General features: G+C 42.3%; 1 protein-coding gene across 8 annotated transcripts in view; it reads right to left on the bottom strand.

The window, feature by feature from the left end:
- Nucleotides 1–18,208, bottom strand: part of kazna (kazrin, periplakin interacting protein a) — a 229,031-nt gene that overhangs the window by 21,321 nt on the left and 189,502 nt on the right. For 6 of the 8 annotated variants that reach the window (XR_013934138.1, XM_080443729.1, XM_080443730.1 and 3 more), the window contains 4 exons: nucleotides 15,884–16,075; nucleotides 3,350–3,486; nucleotides 2,472–2,642; nucleotides 1,300–1,383 (listed from right to left, as the gene is read on the bottom strand). Coding sequence is in view for 7 of the 8 variants with exons in the window: in XM_080443729.1 (XP_080299855.1) it covers nucleotides 1,300–1,383; nucleotides 2,472–2,642; nucleotides 3,350–3,486; nucleotides 15,884–16,075 (584 nt within the window). In the remaining variant the exon portion in view is untranslated. The remainder of the gene's footprint in view (nucleotides 1–1,299; nucleotides 1,384–2,471; nucleotides 2,643–3,349; nucleotides 3,487–15,883; nucleotides 16,076–18,208) is intronic. The other 2 variants (XM_080443725.1, XM_080443731.1) reach the window with 1 other exon arrangement.

Here is an 18,208-nt window from a genome sequence, read left to right as displayed (position 1 = left end):
TGTGTGTGTGTGTGTGTGTGTGTGTGTGTGTGTGTGTGTGTGTGTGTGTGAGCCAGCATGTGTTGTACAAACTCGAGTTTGTCAACAGCATTTCAGTGTGTGTGTGCATCACATAAGTGCATGAAAGTGTGTGCACATTCGGTGTCTGTCACTGTGATTTGTATGTGTTTTGGTATAACAGAATGTTGCACAAACATTGTAGAAAATTATTGTGGAGAGCTTCCCATTATCATGCTAAGCATTGAGCTGCAAATCATCACGTATAATCAAATTCTCCATCCGGCAAATCATCAACAAACAGGCTTTCACATGCAAAACAGTGGACAATCACAGCAGACCTTGGGAAGGGTTATTAGTTGTCACATACTGTAGTCTGGTGTAGCCAGACCATCACAGATCTGCGCCTACCGATACGTCTGGTGACGACTACATTCAACATATGGGCTAAAACTGGGTGGAAATTTGGGAATAAAAAACCCAGCAACAATAATAACTGCCTTGCAGGACCAATTCAAAGTATTTAGGGCGGTCCTTCGTATGGGATGGTGATATGACTGTTCTCAAAGCAGTTGTTCTCACCGCAGTTCTAGGCCAGTGATTCTCTATAAGTGGGGTCCAGGGACCCTCAGGGTGGTTCCCTGATGGGGTTCCAAACGGTCTGTGACTCTGAGAGTTATGGGGGTCCTTGAAATTTAACATAACAGAAAAAAACTCCCGCACACTGTCTTCAAATGCAAAAAAATACTTTAATGGGAATACAACATTATATATTCCCATTAAAGTATTTTTTTTGCATTTGAAGGCAGTGTGCAGTAGTTTTTTTCTGTTACGACACACGTTGCTTTCGTAGGTGTGCTAAAGACTTGCTTTTCATTGGCCCTTGAAATAAAAAAGTTTGAGAACCACTGTTCTAGCCCATACACTAAATGTGGATGTCCCCAGACGTTATACCAGTAGATGGAGGTCCCCGATCGACTGGCTACGTCAGACTAGTAGTTGTCACAAGACATCTACACTTCAAGCGTTTTCCCCAACAATCCTTTCCCTGATTAGACCCAGAAGAAGAATCAAATAATCAACAATAATTTTTTTTGTGGGGAATCATAGCAGGATCAATGTTGTTATAGGAACCATTGGGATCAGTGAGGGTCAAACCGGGCAGTTAGTGAAATACGTGCAAATAGCGGACAATCCCATGACAATCCCATCACAGGTGTGGGGATTGGAGAGGAGTCATTGGGGTTCAGATTTCAAAGTCGAAGCGGGCAGGTGGAGGGGGGGAGGGGGGACCCGTCTTACCGCCATCACCCTAGGAGAGGAATCCCTGTCGCCGAGCCGGTCAAACACTCGGAACTCCATTCTCTGATTCACACAGTTACTGATCTGAGAGCAAGGTGGAGACACGAGGGATCGCTATACTGGTCATTCAAAATCCTTCCTGTATGTCAGGTGTATATCGTTGCTGTCGGGCAGAAACCTCCTATCTCCATATTTAAAATGTCTGTGTTTTTTTCCGTAAATTAACGCCATACTTGATTGTACAACAACGTCACACAAAAGCATCAAATGTAGCAGATCTACAAGCTCGAAATGCAGTGCGAAGCTATGCTTTTTGAGCTTGTAGATCTGCTAATTTTGTTATTTTTGAATTTGAATCCTGAAAAGTAACAGTTTTGGACGTTTGAGGTTTCCAGCCGACAGAGACGATATACAGTAGTACACCTCAAATATTAAATGTTCACACCAAGTGTCTAAATACTGCAAAAATTGCACACGTACAGTAGACATGAATAAATAGTCATGTTATTATATTTCTATGGCGGTCCTGTAGTCTCTTTGTACTTTGGCATCAAACCACATCGGCATCCCTGTTTTGGGCATGTTTTCAAAACGTTTCAAACATTTTTCAAAAGCTTCAAAAGGTTTCAAAGACGTTCAATAATAGCAAAAGCCGATCCTTATTGGTGATCCTATGATTCGAGCTGTGCTGACAATGTGAGGACAGCTTAGCTACTGTAAGCACCCCTCACTTCAGTTTGAATGATAAGCGTGTGCTGGACATAAAATATTTAACTAGCTATTGATGCACTGTAGGAAATGTATGATTCATTCATAAAGTCACTGTATCGCTCGCTCAGCTGTTGTAGGGAACATATCTTACACTGGGACAACCACCTACGTGGTTGCCTACATTTTGAACACATTTGAGTGCAAACGTTTCGTATCAAACTATTCATATAGTATAGTTGATCCCTCTTTCATACAAGTTGATGCTTTTTATACACTTTGTTGCGGATGGAAATTACGTCGCTTAATCGGCGTGCAATGTTTCGAAAAAGAATATAGTTTCGGGCTTATTAATCGCACACAAAAGAAATGCTCCCGTTGTGTAAGGACCTTGTAGTCTGTCCGTGTGCATGTCTGTCTGCCTGTTCATTCCATCTGTCTGTGTGTCTGTCTGTGTGTCTCACCATAGCGAGCTCAGCCTCTAGCTCTTTGATGCGGTTCTCCTTGAGGTCCAGCTGGGAGCGCAGCGCCCCCGTGTGCTCGGTGGCCTCCTTGGTCTGCCGCCGCAGGTCCCACTTCTCTCTCTCCAGCATGTCCTTCTCCTTGGCCAGCGTCTTCACTGCATCCTCACTCTCCTGGTGCAGAAACACAGTCACAGACAGTCGGCATGTGAGGGAGACGGTATGTAATCGGACATTTCAGCCCATAGTTGACCGGATAGTGCGTCATCAACATAATCCAGCGATTCTCAACCTGTGAGCCAGGGACCACTGGTGGCCAATGAGGATATTGCAAGTGGGCACCCACATAATTGGCAAAACACAAAGATTTGAATGATAATATACATTCATATAAAAAAACTAATGTAAAAAAAGTGTCATGGCATCTTTTCTGTAATATTTTTTTTCATTGTGATACTAATAAATAGGAACTTGAAGCATACTATGTTAGTTCCATTGATCCAAGCTGGAACACGATCGATTAATTGATCATTTAAATAAATAAATGCTCTGAAAATGCTTTGCAATCCAAAAATAGGAAAACTAGCCAATCTACAAAAGCTCACTTCGTGCCACGCAATGAGCTTGTAGATCTGCTATTTAAAAAGAATATTTTAGAAAATCTTTAAACATATTTTTATAGCGAACATTTTAGACTCTTTGCTTCCAGGTGGTCCCTGGAACAAAATATTTTGAGATGGGGGTCCGCGGTCAAATACATATAATTTTGGGTGGTCCTTGACATGAAAAAGTTTGAGCACCACTGACATAGCAACATAAGTTTTTCGGATTTAGAAGACATTTTGTAGACTCGGCCTCGGGTCTTAATGGCTTATACGTACTTTCCTGTGCTGTTCGTAGTTGCGTATGAAATCTCGGAGCTGCTCCTCTCGGCTCTCCAGCGTGGCGTAGAGCTGTTGCATCTGGTTGACCAGATCCGCCTTCTCTGCCTTCAGACGCTTACGGTCGCCCTTCATGGCTGGAGACAGACAAGAGAGTTCAGAGAAAAGGAGGTCAAGCCAAGGGTCACGTTGGGCTGGATGGACAGAGCAGCGCCAGCTGACAAAGATTGCAGATGAGGATTAATGTATGATGTACAGCACTGTTTCCCACAAGTAAATATCCCATTCATTGTCTCCGCCAGGCCGAAAGGCATGGCGAGAGAGTATGTTTTACCCCCTGTCCGTCCGTCTGTGTGTGTGTGTGTGTGTGTGTGTCCGTCCGTCATTCTGTCATTTTGTGGACAGCTAATCTCTGGCACTGTTGGCTTGATCGCAGCGAAACTGTACACACACACTCCCTGGGTGCCAGAGCAGAACCTCTGCTCCACATTTTTCACATGGGCTTTTTATAGCGCCACCAGGAGGCCGATTTGTGCAAAACACATTTTTTAACAGTACTCCTACAGATTTCGCCAAATCGGTACACAGTATCTCTAAAGTCATTAAAAGAAACGGCTCATTTCAAATTTTTCATATTCCATCCTGATTGGCAAAAATTGTCTTTCAAAGTTTGCAGGAGTACTCTGTTTCCAACAAAATGCCTCAAATCATGAACACAGCATGCAATTTCCGTGAAATTTTGCACACACATTCCTATTAGGCCGAGGAAGAAATGCAATTTGAAAATGTTCAAATCAGCCTCATGGTGGCGCTGTAACAGGCCGATTCGTGTTTTTACCTATAACTGCACCGATCAGTGTAAAACTTTGTATGCACACTCTCTCCAAGGAAAAACCTTTGCCCTGCATTTTTCACATTTGCCTTTTATAGCGCCACTAGGAGGCAGACTTATGTAAAACATTTGTTTTGATATTAAGCCTTCAGATTTGATCAAAATTTCACGCAAATCGGTACACATGATCTCTATAGTCATGTGATCAAGACGGATCTGTTTGATTTTTCATATTCCATCTTGATTGGCTAACATTGACATGTAATGTTTGCAGGAGTGGCCCGTTTTGAACAAAATGCCACAAATCATGAATGCAGCGTCCGATTGCAGTGAAACTTTGAATGCACATTTGCACTACGTTGAGGAACAAATGCCACCCTTTTAACATTGGCCTGTTATAGCACCACCAGCAGGTCAAATTTAGCAAAACAATTTTTTTGAACAAAATGCCTCAAATCATGCATGCAGTGTCCGATTGCCGTGCACGGCCTAGGAATAAATGGCACCCTTTTCACATTGGCCTATTATAGCGCCACCAGGAGGCCATAATAACCTACCTGACCTGGCGGAGACTTGTGCTCCGAGGAGCACTTTTTCTAGTTTCTTTATACTATTATTTCAAAAGATTTTCAAAACATTTCCCCAAAAATCTAAACATTTCATAAGTTAAAAACAATATCAAATGTTTTCCAAAAGAATAAAAATAAACAAATCCATGAATTAGAGGGGGAAAAGTACTTTTAAGAAGTAGTGAAACATTTTTTTGGGGGTCTCGAGCTAAAAGGTTTGGGAACCACTGATGTACAGTATACATACATATATGAATGCATATATTCATATTATGAAGATGTACTGTATGTATGCATTATACTGTATGTGTATATACTGTAATGTATGAATGTATCTAATGTAGGAATTGTCTGTCCTGGGCATAAGTTGGGCACTGTCTGACTGACTGACTTCGATGTGCAGCGACGAGTGGGAATTCGGTCGGACCGACGGTTGTCCGGAACCGAAAAAAACACGAATGTCTATCTGTCTGTCCATTCCATGGATCTGTGGAGGACGCACTGAATGTCTCTGTGGGGGATGTAGGCATCGGCTTCCCTGATCGGCCAACCAAACCATCGGCATCACGGATTGGTCGAGGTTTGCGTCACGTTTGTGCCACTGCAACAATATTAGTGGTAGCGTGCACAATAGAATAACACGTTGCCTGCGTTGTTGTTTAATTCACTGCCTGCAGTAAAGTTTCACTTTTAGAATGAGGTGAACATTAACAATAATTAGGTTTCTCATGGTGAACCACTTCAACTTTGTTTAATTCCAGCTAATTGGCGCATGGATGAAGCCAACACTCAACATGTTCAAATGTTAAATGAAACCGCTGCCGCGGGTCTAACACAGCGTGACTGCTCTTTTTTTGTCTCAGTTAAAAGCTGGCTAAGAACACTCTCCCATTCTCTCTCTCTCTCTTTCATGCTCTGTAATCTTCTGTGACATCTCACCCACACAAAATGATAGCATGTTTGGTTGAGGTGCGTTATACTGCAACCCTCGAAACGCTTAATTCCTCTTCCTTTCCACATGCCACATTCCTTCTCTCTCCTCCTAGTGTTTTGGCTTTTTCCTCCATTCTCATTTCTTAGAATGTTTTCCCAACTCATTAACTTTTATCTTGACTTTCCCTCCGGTAATCTTCCCAAATAGACTGTTCCTCCATTTACTATTTTCCTTGTTTTTTCCCCTGATCTGTCTGACCATCTTTTCCTTCTCTTCACTTGAAGGTCTTCATCCAGCTTCCTTTGCTCTCCTCTGTCCTCCCCTTTGTTTCTCTCTTCTTCCCTCTCTCTCTGCGTCTCTGTTGAAACCAGGTCTCCAGCTGCATGTCATTAATTAACTTATATGACAGCTTTGTTAATTGCATGGCATTCACACGTTGTGTCTGGGGAGCACTGCTCGAACGGGCGGAATGGGAGAGCACTCGTGCAAGGACAGATTGACCCTCCAGTTTCCTGTCCTCTCTTTTTTTTCTTTCTGTCACCCTTTTCATAATCTCTCTCTTTCGTCCATTCTTTAGGCGGGCAATCCCAATGCCAAAGTGATTCATGAGCCAACCACCCTTCTATAGAGGGCATAAATTGTCTCTCTTATTGGCCGAGGGCAACAGGAAGCTCCCCGCACCTGCCTCAGGAAGTGAAATCAAAGGGCCCTTTGACACGAGCCAATACATTAGCCACATCACATCTCACACCTGCGACCATTTGGCAGCGCACACACACACACACACACACACACACACACACACACACACACACACACACACACACACACACACACACACACACACACACACACACACACACACACACACACACACACACACACACACACACACACACACACACGTTGGATGCAACAAAACATCGTTTGTGACTGGAAAAATGGGCTGATTCAGGGTCACAAATCATGTTAGCCTTTTTGAGGAGAAAGCACTGTCCTAGGGCTGGGTGAATAGTGAAAATAGATCATCTATATGCGACGTGTTGTAAACTTGTAGATGTGCTATTTTCTGTACTTTTTGTACATTTTTGAAATAATAAAATAAGTATAAAACCAGTAAAAGACAACACATTTGCTATATTACAATATTACAATATGCAAAATCCCAGACGATATGGAGTCTCATAGACATCAATATATTGCCCAGCCCTATTAGCCAAACAGGAGAAAGCACCGTTCCTAACCGTTTATAACCTATTTATGAAAATGTTCAATGGATAAAGGCAGCATCCCAAGGGCCCTCTAGAGCTCATGGCGGCTACATTAATCCACTAAGACCGGGAACGCATCTGTGTCATTTTAGATTTGAGTTATAACTATTATTTTATACTTTGGCTATTCAAAAATAGCAGATCTACAAGCTCATAGCGTGCAATTTTTTTCTTTATCTTGAACATTTGTGCAAATCTTTGAATATATATTTTTACATAATAAATAAATTAAATAAATAATAATAATAAAATGTTTAACTCAAATCTTCGCTTCTGGAGGTACCTGGAACAAAATATTTGACGAATGTTGGCTTGAAAAACTATATTTTCAAAGATTTGCACACACTTTCACGATTTTTCTAAACATTGCAGATCTACAAGCTCATAGATCTGCAATGAGCTTGTATATCTGCTATTTTTTGAATAGCCAAATAAATCTTAAAATGACACAGAAGCGTTCCCGGTTCGAATGGGTTAAGGCAGACAGGTGGGACGGGGAAGAGCTCGCCTGTCTCCGCTGCTGACAGCCGTATTAATGACTCCCTGTCCTCCGAGGCTCCGTCCAGGACTCCGGGCCTCCACAAGTTATTACCAGATGAGACGGAGGCCGGGCGCCGCCAGGGAACCATGAAAGTAATGTCCGCAGAGCAGGAACCAAACAGGAGTATAGGAGCTGAGAAGATATTGGAGAGACTAGAATATCCGTTAGCTGTCGGGCAGAAACCTCCTACCTCCATATTCTTACTTTTTGTGTTTTTTTGTAAATTAATGCCCTACTTGATCGTACTACAGCGTCACACAAAAGCATCAAAAGTAGCAGATCTGATCATTGACTATGTAACAGCCTTTGTTAGTTTTATTTCTGTATTTTTTTGTTTTTTGTTTGTTTTGTTTGTTTTGTATTGTCTGTCTAATTGTGTATTGTAAGGGTGTGATTGTGTCTCGTGTGGTATACACATGCGCAGCGTTTTGAGCTTGTAGATCGCTCTTTTGCCATTTTGGAATTTGAATCATGAAAAGTAACAGTTTTGGACATACAAGGTTTCCACCCGACAGTGACGATATAACGGATGCCTTTTCACCAAAGTAGTGTTACGGTATCGCGTTAGACTGCATGTCTATTTTTCTCACAGGGTCGGTGGGAACATGCGTGTGTCTATCTATGCACGTGTGCAGGTGAATTTGTGTAGTTTGGTTGTGTACGCTGGCCAGTGTTGGATGTTTTTTTTATAAACAGTTATTTTAACAGCGTCTTCTTCTTTGCAACATTTTTCACTCGAGACCATTGCCATTTTCTTTATGGTCTGATAAGCACACGTAAGTGGTTTGCAGCTCAACACACAAGGGGCCCTTAAGACTACCACCATCATGGCTGTTGTGCTTTTTATGCAGGTTAATGTGCACGGCTTGCACGCTAATGGCCTTCGTCTCAGCTCTTGTCAGGCACTATGCAACTAGAGGGCGTGTGAGGAGAGGCACTGCTCATTAATGACTGAACAAGAACACCCAGATCCTGTGGGAGTTCTCTGTCTGAAGTGTAGCTTATGCAGTACTTCCTGTTTCCAGCTGCTAGCTGCTCATTAGCTGACTTGGTGACTCATCGGTGGATGCTTTTATTTAACCACTTTCAACAACGGCATCCCTACTTTGCCATTATAGAAAAAGATTTAAGTGAAACAATTTAGCAAAATGGCAAAAATATCGAAATTAGCTATTTGTCGTATGACAACAAATACACTGGTTAGACCATTGTTTTGAGTGTTATTTGAGCATTAAGTGTAATACTGTGTGCAATGCGTGTATGTGTGCATGCATGTACTATGTGTTTTCTTGGACTATAATGATCCATGCTGGGTTTTCTTTCCCTCTAAAAGGTCACAGGCAGGATGTGATAATCATTTGCAATCTGTGCATATGCAAGTGGCATCCATCCGTGTTTGATAACTGTATATGTGAATTCCACCTACTATACTGTAACATGCTTGACTCTGAGTCTGAACTCATATAGGATTTATAGTTCGGCAAATTCCACAATAGCTTGTGCTTAATCGAATTTGCAGTGCTTAAAGGTCAAACTCATGTAGTAACAGTGAAGACATTTTTATCTGTAACACTGCTTGAAACACTTCTGAATAAACTAAAAAAGAAATGTTTATCATAAACTACAGATATTCCATCTTGGAGCCTTCGATTTAAATTGCTCTTATTCAGCAACAGCTTATTAGCTGTGTCCAATAGCTTATTCAACTATTGGACACTTTTTCCCTCAGGGTTTGTCAAGAAATAAAAAGAGCCTCAGTCATTTAGTTCACTGTGGTTTGTATGCACTACTGCAGCACACTTACACCAGATTTATACTGTACTGTTGCACGCATGTGTCGAGCAGCAACAATAGCAGATCTAGAGGTTCACAACGTGTCGCACTGCAATGGATTGTGAGCTTGTAGATCTGCTACTTTCGGAAGTAAGTATAATGGGCCCTTTATATCACATCATAAACACTGCATTTTCCCCTCTCTCTTGTTAAATAATGGCCATCATTGTCTGTTGTGTCCCATATCTTCTGGTACAGATTCTTAACCGCTCGAACAATTCTTTCCTTATAGGTCTCTAGATGAGGATGGTTGAAAAGGTCCTAACAAAACATGTCCATGTATAGAGTAGCTTGAATAATTTGATCATTTGAGAATTCATATTCATGGAATATGTCATTTGCACAGCTTCAGCTGAATTTATAATATGGTCGGAACAGGACTCCCAAAGACACACCAGCCTCTTCCACTCAACAAAACGCCCAGGCAGGTAATGATGTTCCTCACGTTAGAAGCCACTCCATGTTGGCACTATGCAATACAACTAGTGTCCCATGGAGAGGGGACAGAATTTTATTCAGCTTTCTTTGAGCATAATTAGACAGAGAGACAGAGAGACGGAGAGAGAGAGAGAGAGAGAGAGAGAGAGAGAGAGAGAGAGAGAGAGAGAGAGAGAGAGAGAGAGAGAGAGAGAGAGAGAGAGAGAGAGAGGTCAGCTCATCGGAGAGAGACACCATTGTTTGGGAACCTGCTTATCTGAATAATAAACTACAGTAGTATCATGCTCAGTCCATCTCCAACACAATGTACACAGTTCACAGATCGGACATTATATTGTCCGATCACACTTGATCAAATAGATCCAGCTGTGCATTAGGTTGAAGATGGGACCAGAGGCCTTGGTATACATAGTGATGTATGGCAATGTTACAATATCCAATTACCTTTGACCCTTGGTCCAGTGGCATTATAAAAGTCATGGAGTTTTTGACAGCAGGGAGCCACAATTAAAAATGTATTAGACATTGCTCACTAACTAGCAGTCTGGGAGTCCATTTGTGTGTGTGTGTGTGTGTGTGTGTGTGTGTGTGTGTGTGTGTGTGTGTGTGTGTACATGCACTGTAAGCAGGAGCGTAGCCACGGGTGGGCATAGGTAGGCCTGGGCCCACCCATTTGGTTTTTCTACCCACCCATTTTTTAAAATTATAACTTTAAAAAAAACAATTATGTCATATTCAGCCATTTTGATAACAGTGTATATATATATAGGCACCCGAAATCCGTCACAAACCCGCGAAAAAAGTATCAAAAACTGCACATTTTTGTGCGCACGGTCCGGGCACACATGCATGTGTGCCCACCCGCGACTCCCTAGGCCCAGCCTCGGCTAGCGTTCTGGCTACGCCCCTGACTGACTGTAAGGCAGAGAGAGATATCAGCTGCAACCCACAAAATCTGAGGGAGACAAGGCATTGATCTTTGAATAGTTATTTTGAAATGAGCATACACGAATGGAGTGTCATTGTACACTTATATTGCAGCAGCACAAAAGCAACACAAAGCTCAGCCAATCCGTGAAGCCGATGGATTGGGCTGGGCCTAAACACACCCCCGCCAAACACACACAGATTCGGTGTATCCTCCACAGGGACAGTGCCCATATTATGCCCATATTGTTCGGATTTGCGGCTCTGGACAACCAGATCTCCAGATTATGCCTATACTGTATATGGGCATAGTGGTCAATCCGACCGACTTGTCGCTGGGCACCACACTCCCTCGGCTCCTCTGTGATAGGCGCGCCGGGTTTGACCGAGTCGGGCGGGCGGGCGGTTCTCGGGATGCGAAGGACAGATTCCTTCACACATTTGCTTTGTCAGTACTGTGATGTCGGGCATATAAACCTTGACATTCGGCATGTTATTGCTTTACCCCTCTGTCCAGTCACAAGCAAACTGTCCATTTCTGTCTACAGTACGGTGAGTTAACGGTACTGTACTGTATATTATTTTGTAATAAAACACATTAGTTATTAAGGTATATAGCCTTGCTTGTCACTTTTAAATGTACTGTCCCCACCCCATTTTCCAGATGGATTCTGATTGGTACATTGCCACTCTTTGTGACTGAGGAATGGTGGATGACTAAGTAACTAAGTTACCCTTCACAACCACTGGGTGCCACTATGAGCCAAACCCATTGCTCTCTCCCTAGAGACAAACCAATTGAAAAAGATTGAAGCGTCAGTCAGAACAACCTTCCCCATTACTTGTCACGCTGAACCAGCTGCCATTAGCAGGGCAATGAATCACAGTGGATTGGGTAAACACTAGCCCCCATTAATGATTTTCCTCCAGTTTCCACAAATTCAATTGGAGCCTTTTTGACACGGAACTTAATTTGTTGCAGAAACACTACAACTGTAATTAATTGAATATGATCAGGTTAAACAGTCCAGTGAGAGCATGTTGGCTCAGAGATACTGTGTGTGTGTGTGTGTGTGTGTGTGTGTGTGTGTGTGTGTGTGTGTGTGTGTGTGTGTGTGTGTGTGTGTGTGTGTGTGTGTGTGTGCGCGCGCGTGCGTACACATACACATGTAGTAAGTTATTATATGTACAGTATATAGACACAGACAGTAACATTTCCATTCATTTATCCATTTGTAACCTAGAGAGTGTACAAATGACATACAGAGTTAAATGAACACTGAGGGTTTTACTGTTGAGCCTTGGCGTCAACTCAAGGACATGGTGCTTTGTGAGCACGCTGCAGCATGAAAAGGCCCTAAACGAGAGGCTGGCTGCACTTTGATGTTACACAGCCGTCCAATGCGTTCATTTGAGCTCTGTATTGACTGGGAGTCCCTGAGCAGCAGTAATTAGTCAACGCGAGAACTGCTAATTAAAAATCGTCACAGAGCACCAGCGATACTTTGAAAATTAATTAAACATAACTTTGATGGGGAATGGCACAGGTCTAAATGGGACTTGGGTCAACTTTATAAACATCACTCCGATTAATGGTCCAACTACCTTCGTCGAACTGGCGTTTTCTTTCCTCATTTCACTTTGGGGCCCTGGAGACCCCTGAGATAGTTTCCTTTTGTCATCGCTGGTATACTCTCCTTCATAGGCAGAAAGTGAAACTATTGCACGAGTACCGGCTCGAGTACCCAAGGCATCGCAACATAACCTGCAATTGCAAAGCCATTACACAATTACTGTCACAATTACAGTGCTCAGAAGCCAATGGCTGACAAAGTTGGAGGTGAGCATAGGATTTAACAATGAGAACACTGAAACACAGAGAGAGAAAGAAGAGAGAGAGAGAGAGAGAAGGAAAGAAAGAGAGAGAGAGAAAGCCCTAAACCTAAAGGACAGCAGGATATCAATATAGAAAGAAAAAAAGTAAGAAAGAAAGAAAACTGCCAACTGGAGAGAGAATAGACTGAAAGGTGCTGTTCTCCTCTCCGGTCTCCATTTTGTATTCATGAGCACCCGAAAATCTGCATGTAATTTAGCAGCAAACCGTCTGAACCGAGGCAGGAGTGACAGTTTCTCAGAAACATTCCCTATGTAAACGGGTACTATCTCAAGTGGCAGAGAGAAAAAGGGGGATGAGGCATTTCTATTCAGCTACTGCATCACAGAAGCCTCATCCTTTTTTCATTTCCACAGCAGAAGCCTCACGCTCACTGCCTCTCTGAAACACGCGTCTCATTCTTCTGGGAAAACACTTTTGTCGGAGCATCTGGTGGCGATGTTCACAATATGTCAGCCTTGTGAAATTGGGGGAAATCAAATGGACAACACCTCACCTCAAATCAGTTGACAGCATGAAGTCATTAATGCAGCTAATGAGCTAACTGCAAGAACACTTGCAAATGCTGGTAATGTTTCAAATGAGAAGGTACGTCAAATCAACGATTTGTACCGCCAACAACTAATGAGTCCACTAATGAGTCCTTTTGTGGGGGCAAGCCTAAACTTGTCAAATACCTTATAAGTAAGAGGAAAGAATGATCTAACTTTGATAACTGTCACTTTAAGAGCAGTGCTGTGTCCAGGAGTTACCATGGTTTTTATACTAACAACTCCGGGAACTTGATGGAGCCACAATTTCCCCTCCCCTGGACTTCTTTCAAAACAAACCCACACACTGTAATCATCACCACTTATGCAGCATGTGCAGCATATGCACATTGTGGAGAGAGTGTGAATTCAACTGGTACAGTAAAGCAACACAAACAAGCAAATGAGACAAAATGGGAAAACAGATGTTGTTTCCAGTTTCTGCTTGGAAACGACTGAAAGCATATACTGGGGAGAGGGCCAGAGTTGCTGGTGGCACCTGCCCATATGCAGAGGACTGGAAGATGCTAACAATGCTAAAAGCCTTAACGTCCTCAGACTGTGGGCTTGCTATAGTGCCACAGTGTCATGGTACTAAGCTAGAGGTTGCCAGGCATGCTTAAGCACAACAATCTGAATTTTTGCAGCTCTATAAGCCTGAAAGTGTTGAAAATAATATAAACTATTTTGCATTTGTATAGTTTTGCCTCCTGAGCTCACACCAAATCCAATTCCTATCAATGTATCATTGAAATGACAATAAAGTACTGAATCTTGAATCTTCTATACAGTAATTAAACTCTGAAAGTGTATTTGAATTAACTCTCAATGTTAAATTAATGGTCAGGATTTTGCTGTGCACTGTATGATCTACTTGGAAATACATTTGCGATGGAAATACATTAACATTACAAGAACAACAGCCAAACCAATGTGATTAGATCAACTCATCCTCTCTTCAAGAATCACACACTCACTCAATGAAAACAAATTGTCAATTACAATATGACAACAGGCAATTTCCTGCTATCTTCCCACACAGACTGGCTGTAATTGTGGGCCATATCCGCCCTGCTTAACATTTGTGGACCTAGTAAGCCAAGCAACGTTTCTCCACCATACAGACGTTCATTAGTGAATGTCTGCTGTTAAGGCCTGCAGGGGTCCCTGGGCTTTGGCCTTCATCATCAGAATTACAAGCCTAGGCTGAAAAAAACAGGTGATCACTTTTTTTCTGATAGTATATTATTCTTCACCTATTCCATTTTTTTGTGTTCACTTCTTATATTACTAGTGAGTGTCTACTGAAATGTCACAGCAATTAAGACACTTAAAGGAGTAGTTCACCCAAAAAATGACTTATTTTCTATCAATTGCACACCCCATGAAGCCTTGAATCCATAGATTTATTTTTGTTTTTGTGGCATTCCTAAGCCAATCATTTGATTCCCGTCTCCTACCGGCTAATGTATCCGGTAGGAGACACAAAGTAGATTATTTGTGTCTCCTACCGGATACACACCCAGTCATCAAATTATTGTCTTAGGAATGCCACAAAAACAAAAATAAATCCATGAATTCAAGGCTTCATGGGGTGTATAATTGATAGAAAATAAGTCATTTTTTAGGTGAACTCCTCCTTTAACAGCCTGCAATGTGTTGGTCTGATACTGAAATTGTTGAGGTTTTGTTTGTGCGTGTTTTGCCTCATTTTGTGAGAAATAATCCTTTCAAAAAGGTGATTCACCGCAATGCTGACGTCACCTCACCCATGATGACATTGTGATGCTATGAAATTCTGAATGGCACACCTCCAGATGACTTTACCCTGTAAACACCTCAACAATGAACAATACTATGGAGATTTGATCACATTTCAATGATGATGGTGATGTAGAATGGTGAAAAAAACAAACAATTTTTTGAATGATATCCTCCTATTGCAGTCAATGCAAATAGAGACTCTTTAACATCAATTAAATCAGACTTAGAGTAAAAATAAAAAAGTTTGACAAATAATTAAAGCCGTGGCAATCAGAAGGTCCCCGGTTTGATCTTTGGCTCATCCAGGCTTTGTGTTGCCAGGTTTAGTCGCCCGAGCAAGACACTTAACCTCCAACTGCTCCCCAACTGCCCTCACTCTGAGCAAGTCACTGCTGGGTCAATGCAAAGAAGTAATTTCCCCTCTGGGATCACTACAAATCCGTTGCCCCATGTGGCCAGTAGCCTAACAAGAACACTACAATCCCAGCTTTAATTCACATAATATGAAGCCATCTGTGTTTTTTTCACTTGGCAAGTAGCTCAACAAGTTCATGCCTTGCCCTTGATGTCTAAGGTTGTGAGTTTGAATAAACATGCCAATTGTGCGGTGTTAATTACTGTACAGACACATGACTTCAGGGTTTGATGAACATTTTGATCCAGATAGTTCTCCTGCATTTCTCACTTGTCTTCTTCCTCTTGCTATTTTCCCTCCTTGTTTTTTCTCCTCAAAATGCCCCGGCCCTGTCCTATATTGCTGCACAGCCGTTATAATTTGTTTTAAAGCCGAGATTTTACTTACATTTTACTTTAGTTTTTTCCACAGAAGCTTAGCCCTCCCCTGAGACACAGAGTAGAAAGACATGTTGCCATCTTCTAACGCACATTAGTGAGGTCCATTTATATGAAGATATGGGTAAGGGGTGACGTGGTCCTTTAATCGTTCATTTAGTGTGTAAAAAGTGGGTCCATTTGTTTCCCTACTGAGTACAGTGTCTCACCTTGCAGGGCCTCCTTGGCGCGGTCCAGCTCCTGTTCCTTGTGGGCCAGCTGCACGCGGAGCTCGGTGGCAGAGAGCACGTCAGCCGAGCATCCTCCCTGGGTCTCCTCCAGGTCCTTACTCAACATGTCCTTCATCTGCCTCAGCAGGTGCACCTCCTCCTGGAGTTGGGCCACCTCCTCGCGCAACAGGACTGCAAAGCAGCAGGGAGGACAGGAGAAAGAAACATTATAAAAACAGTTGAACTTGATAGATTTTATCTCAAAAGGGCAGCCTCTAAAATGAACATTTCTGAAGAAATAAAGCATCCTTAATGTAGCCTAATACCCTCCAAGTATTGACAATAATAATAATATGGTCCCCACTCCTTTGGAGTATTTTTTGCACATGAAATTTGAACTCTGCATCCTAAATATTAGGAGCAGTGGGTGCTATTAATACAGCACCCAGGGAGCAGTTAGGGGTCACTTGTCTTGCACAGGGATACTTCAACACATAGACTGGGGCCAGGGGGTTAAAAGGGGACCTTCTGTTTCCTCTCTAGCCATTCAGTTATGGCCACCACAAGACGACGAAAATATGACTTTGCCTCGTCATTAGAGCAATGTGCCCCGTCAAAAAAGGGAAGTAATAAAAAGACAGAGAGGGTGATATGATTAGCTGATAACCACTTGAGTTGATAATAACCCCAAAGGTTGACAGTAGCTGACTAATCAGTGTTAGCAAAAGTGGCACCACAAGGAACTGTCTCAACAAGAACGACCTCGCTCAGGCCCGGCTTAATGCACAGGCTTTCAGGGCTGCAGCCTGGGGCACCAGCTTTTCTTTTGGGCCAAACGCCTGGCCCAAAAGAAGAAAAGAAACGTTGAAAGACTATTGCAAGTAACGGCACTGAAGTACTGTCCGGGGGCTGCTGTAATAGCGCTAAATCTGTGCCAAAATACGGCAACAGTACTGCTCACTGCGCTGATGATGAAGGGAAGATTTTCAGCATACAAACGATGAAAGAAATGTACCTGGCTTTGATCTGAGACTTTTAAAAGCATCGCTGGTGAGAGGACCACAAATCTAAATGCAAGACAGACGGACATAGAAAGAGTTTTTACATAGCACTCACTACTAATAACACCTCAAACCCCAATCTAGTTCAAAACATGGGCAGCAACAGCAAGGGAGAATGACACTCCTTTTTTAAAAAGCCTTAAGCAAAGTGTCACGCTTCCATTTTTCAAGTCAAACCCTAGACAACCAATATATAATGTCAGCCAAAAGAGAGGAGACATGTTTTACTTCTTTCACACTGTAGGCATTGCAGCAGTTGACGTATATGGAGAGTAATTCATAGAATAAGTCGAGTCATTCTGCTCAATTCGAGATATCCTCAGGGCACCAGGGAGAAAGCTGGGCTAAGGCATTCAGCAGCCCTCTCAGATGCCACCACCATGGAGTGCCAAGCATAAATCAAACCTCCTCGTATCCCACCGCCAATATCGCTGTCACAGAAATTGAAAACATCCAAGAATGAGAACTGGAGCCCGAGTACGCCTGAAAAAACATTTGGAGGGAGAATGGGTCAATCAGCTTCAGGTTGTGATTGAATTATGGATTTTTTTACCCCAAAGGATTAAAAACAATATTGCCTGTAACTTAGGCTCAAACTAATTCAGTTTGCCATGTAAATGTTCAGCAATTATCAAGTTTTCCCTTTTACTCTCAATTTAGTCATTCTGTCGCTGCTGACCTCATGGTATAGGCCAAGGGTTCCCAAACTTTTCAGGCCACAACCCCCCAAAAATAATAATATTTGAACCGGGGACCCCCCACTCTGACAAGCACTTGGAAATAAATACTGTGAAAATAGCCGAACTACAAGCTCCCAACAACTCGCAGTGTGAGGCGTTGATCAGCTATTTTCACAATGTTTGCCTCTTTCTTACGTGATATTTGACGATTTGGCCCAAAAATGGTGTTAAAAGGTCTTAAAGGTCATTAAATTGTCACTTTAGAAATGTGCAGATACCCTGTATACACTTTATAATAATAATAATACTAATAATAATGATAATAATAATTCACACTTACAGTATATAGCGCTTTTCATGGTACCCAAAGTCGCTTAACAAAACAAATCAAAATAAATAATAACTTATACTGTATGTTGTTTACTGTGTTGAGTGAGAAAACAATGTTGCACATTAAGCATCATCATCTGGTGACCCCCCAAAACATTTCTTTTTAGGAACCACCGGTGTAGGCGAGCATGTGTCACCTCTGTTACAAGTGACACACGTTACCTGACAGTGAGGAGTTTCACCAGGAGGATGTA

The sequence above is a fragment of the Gymnoscopelus braueri genome, assembly GCF_963280865.1.
Source record: "Gymnoscopelus braueri genome assembly, chromosome: 12".
NCBI classification, from domain to species: Eukaryota; Metazoa; Chordata; class Actinopteri; order Myctophiformes; family Myctophidae; genus Gymnoscopelus; species Gymnoscopelus braueri.
The sequence above is the reverse complement of the archived record's forward strand: the minus strand, read 5'-3'. Positions and strand labels throughout refer to the sequence as shown.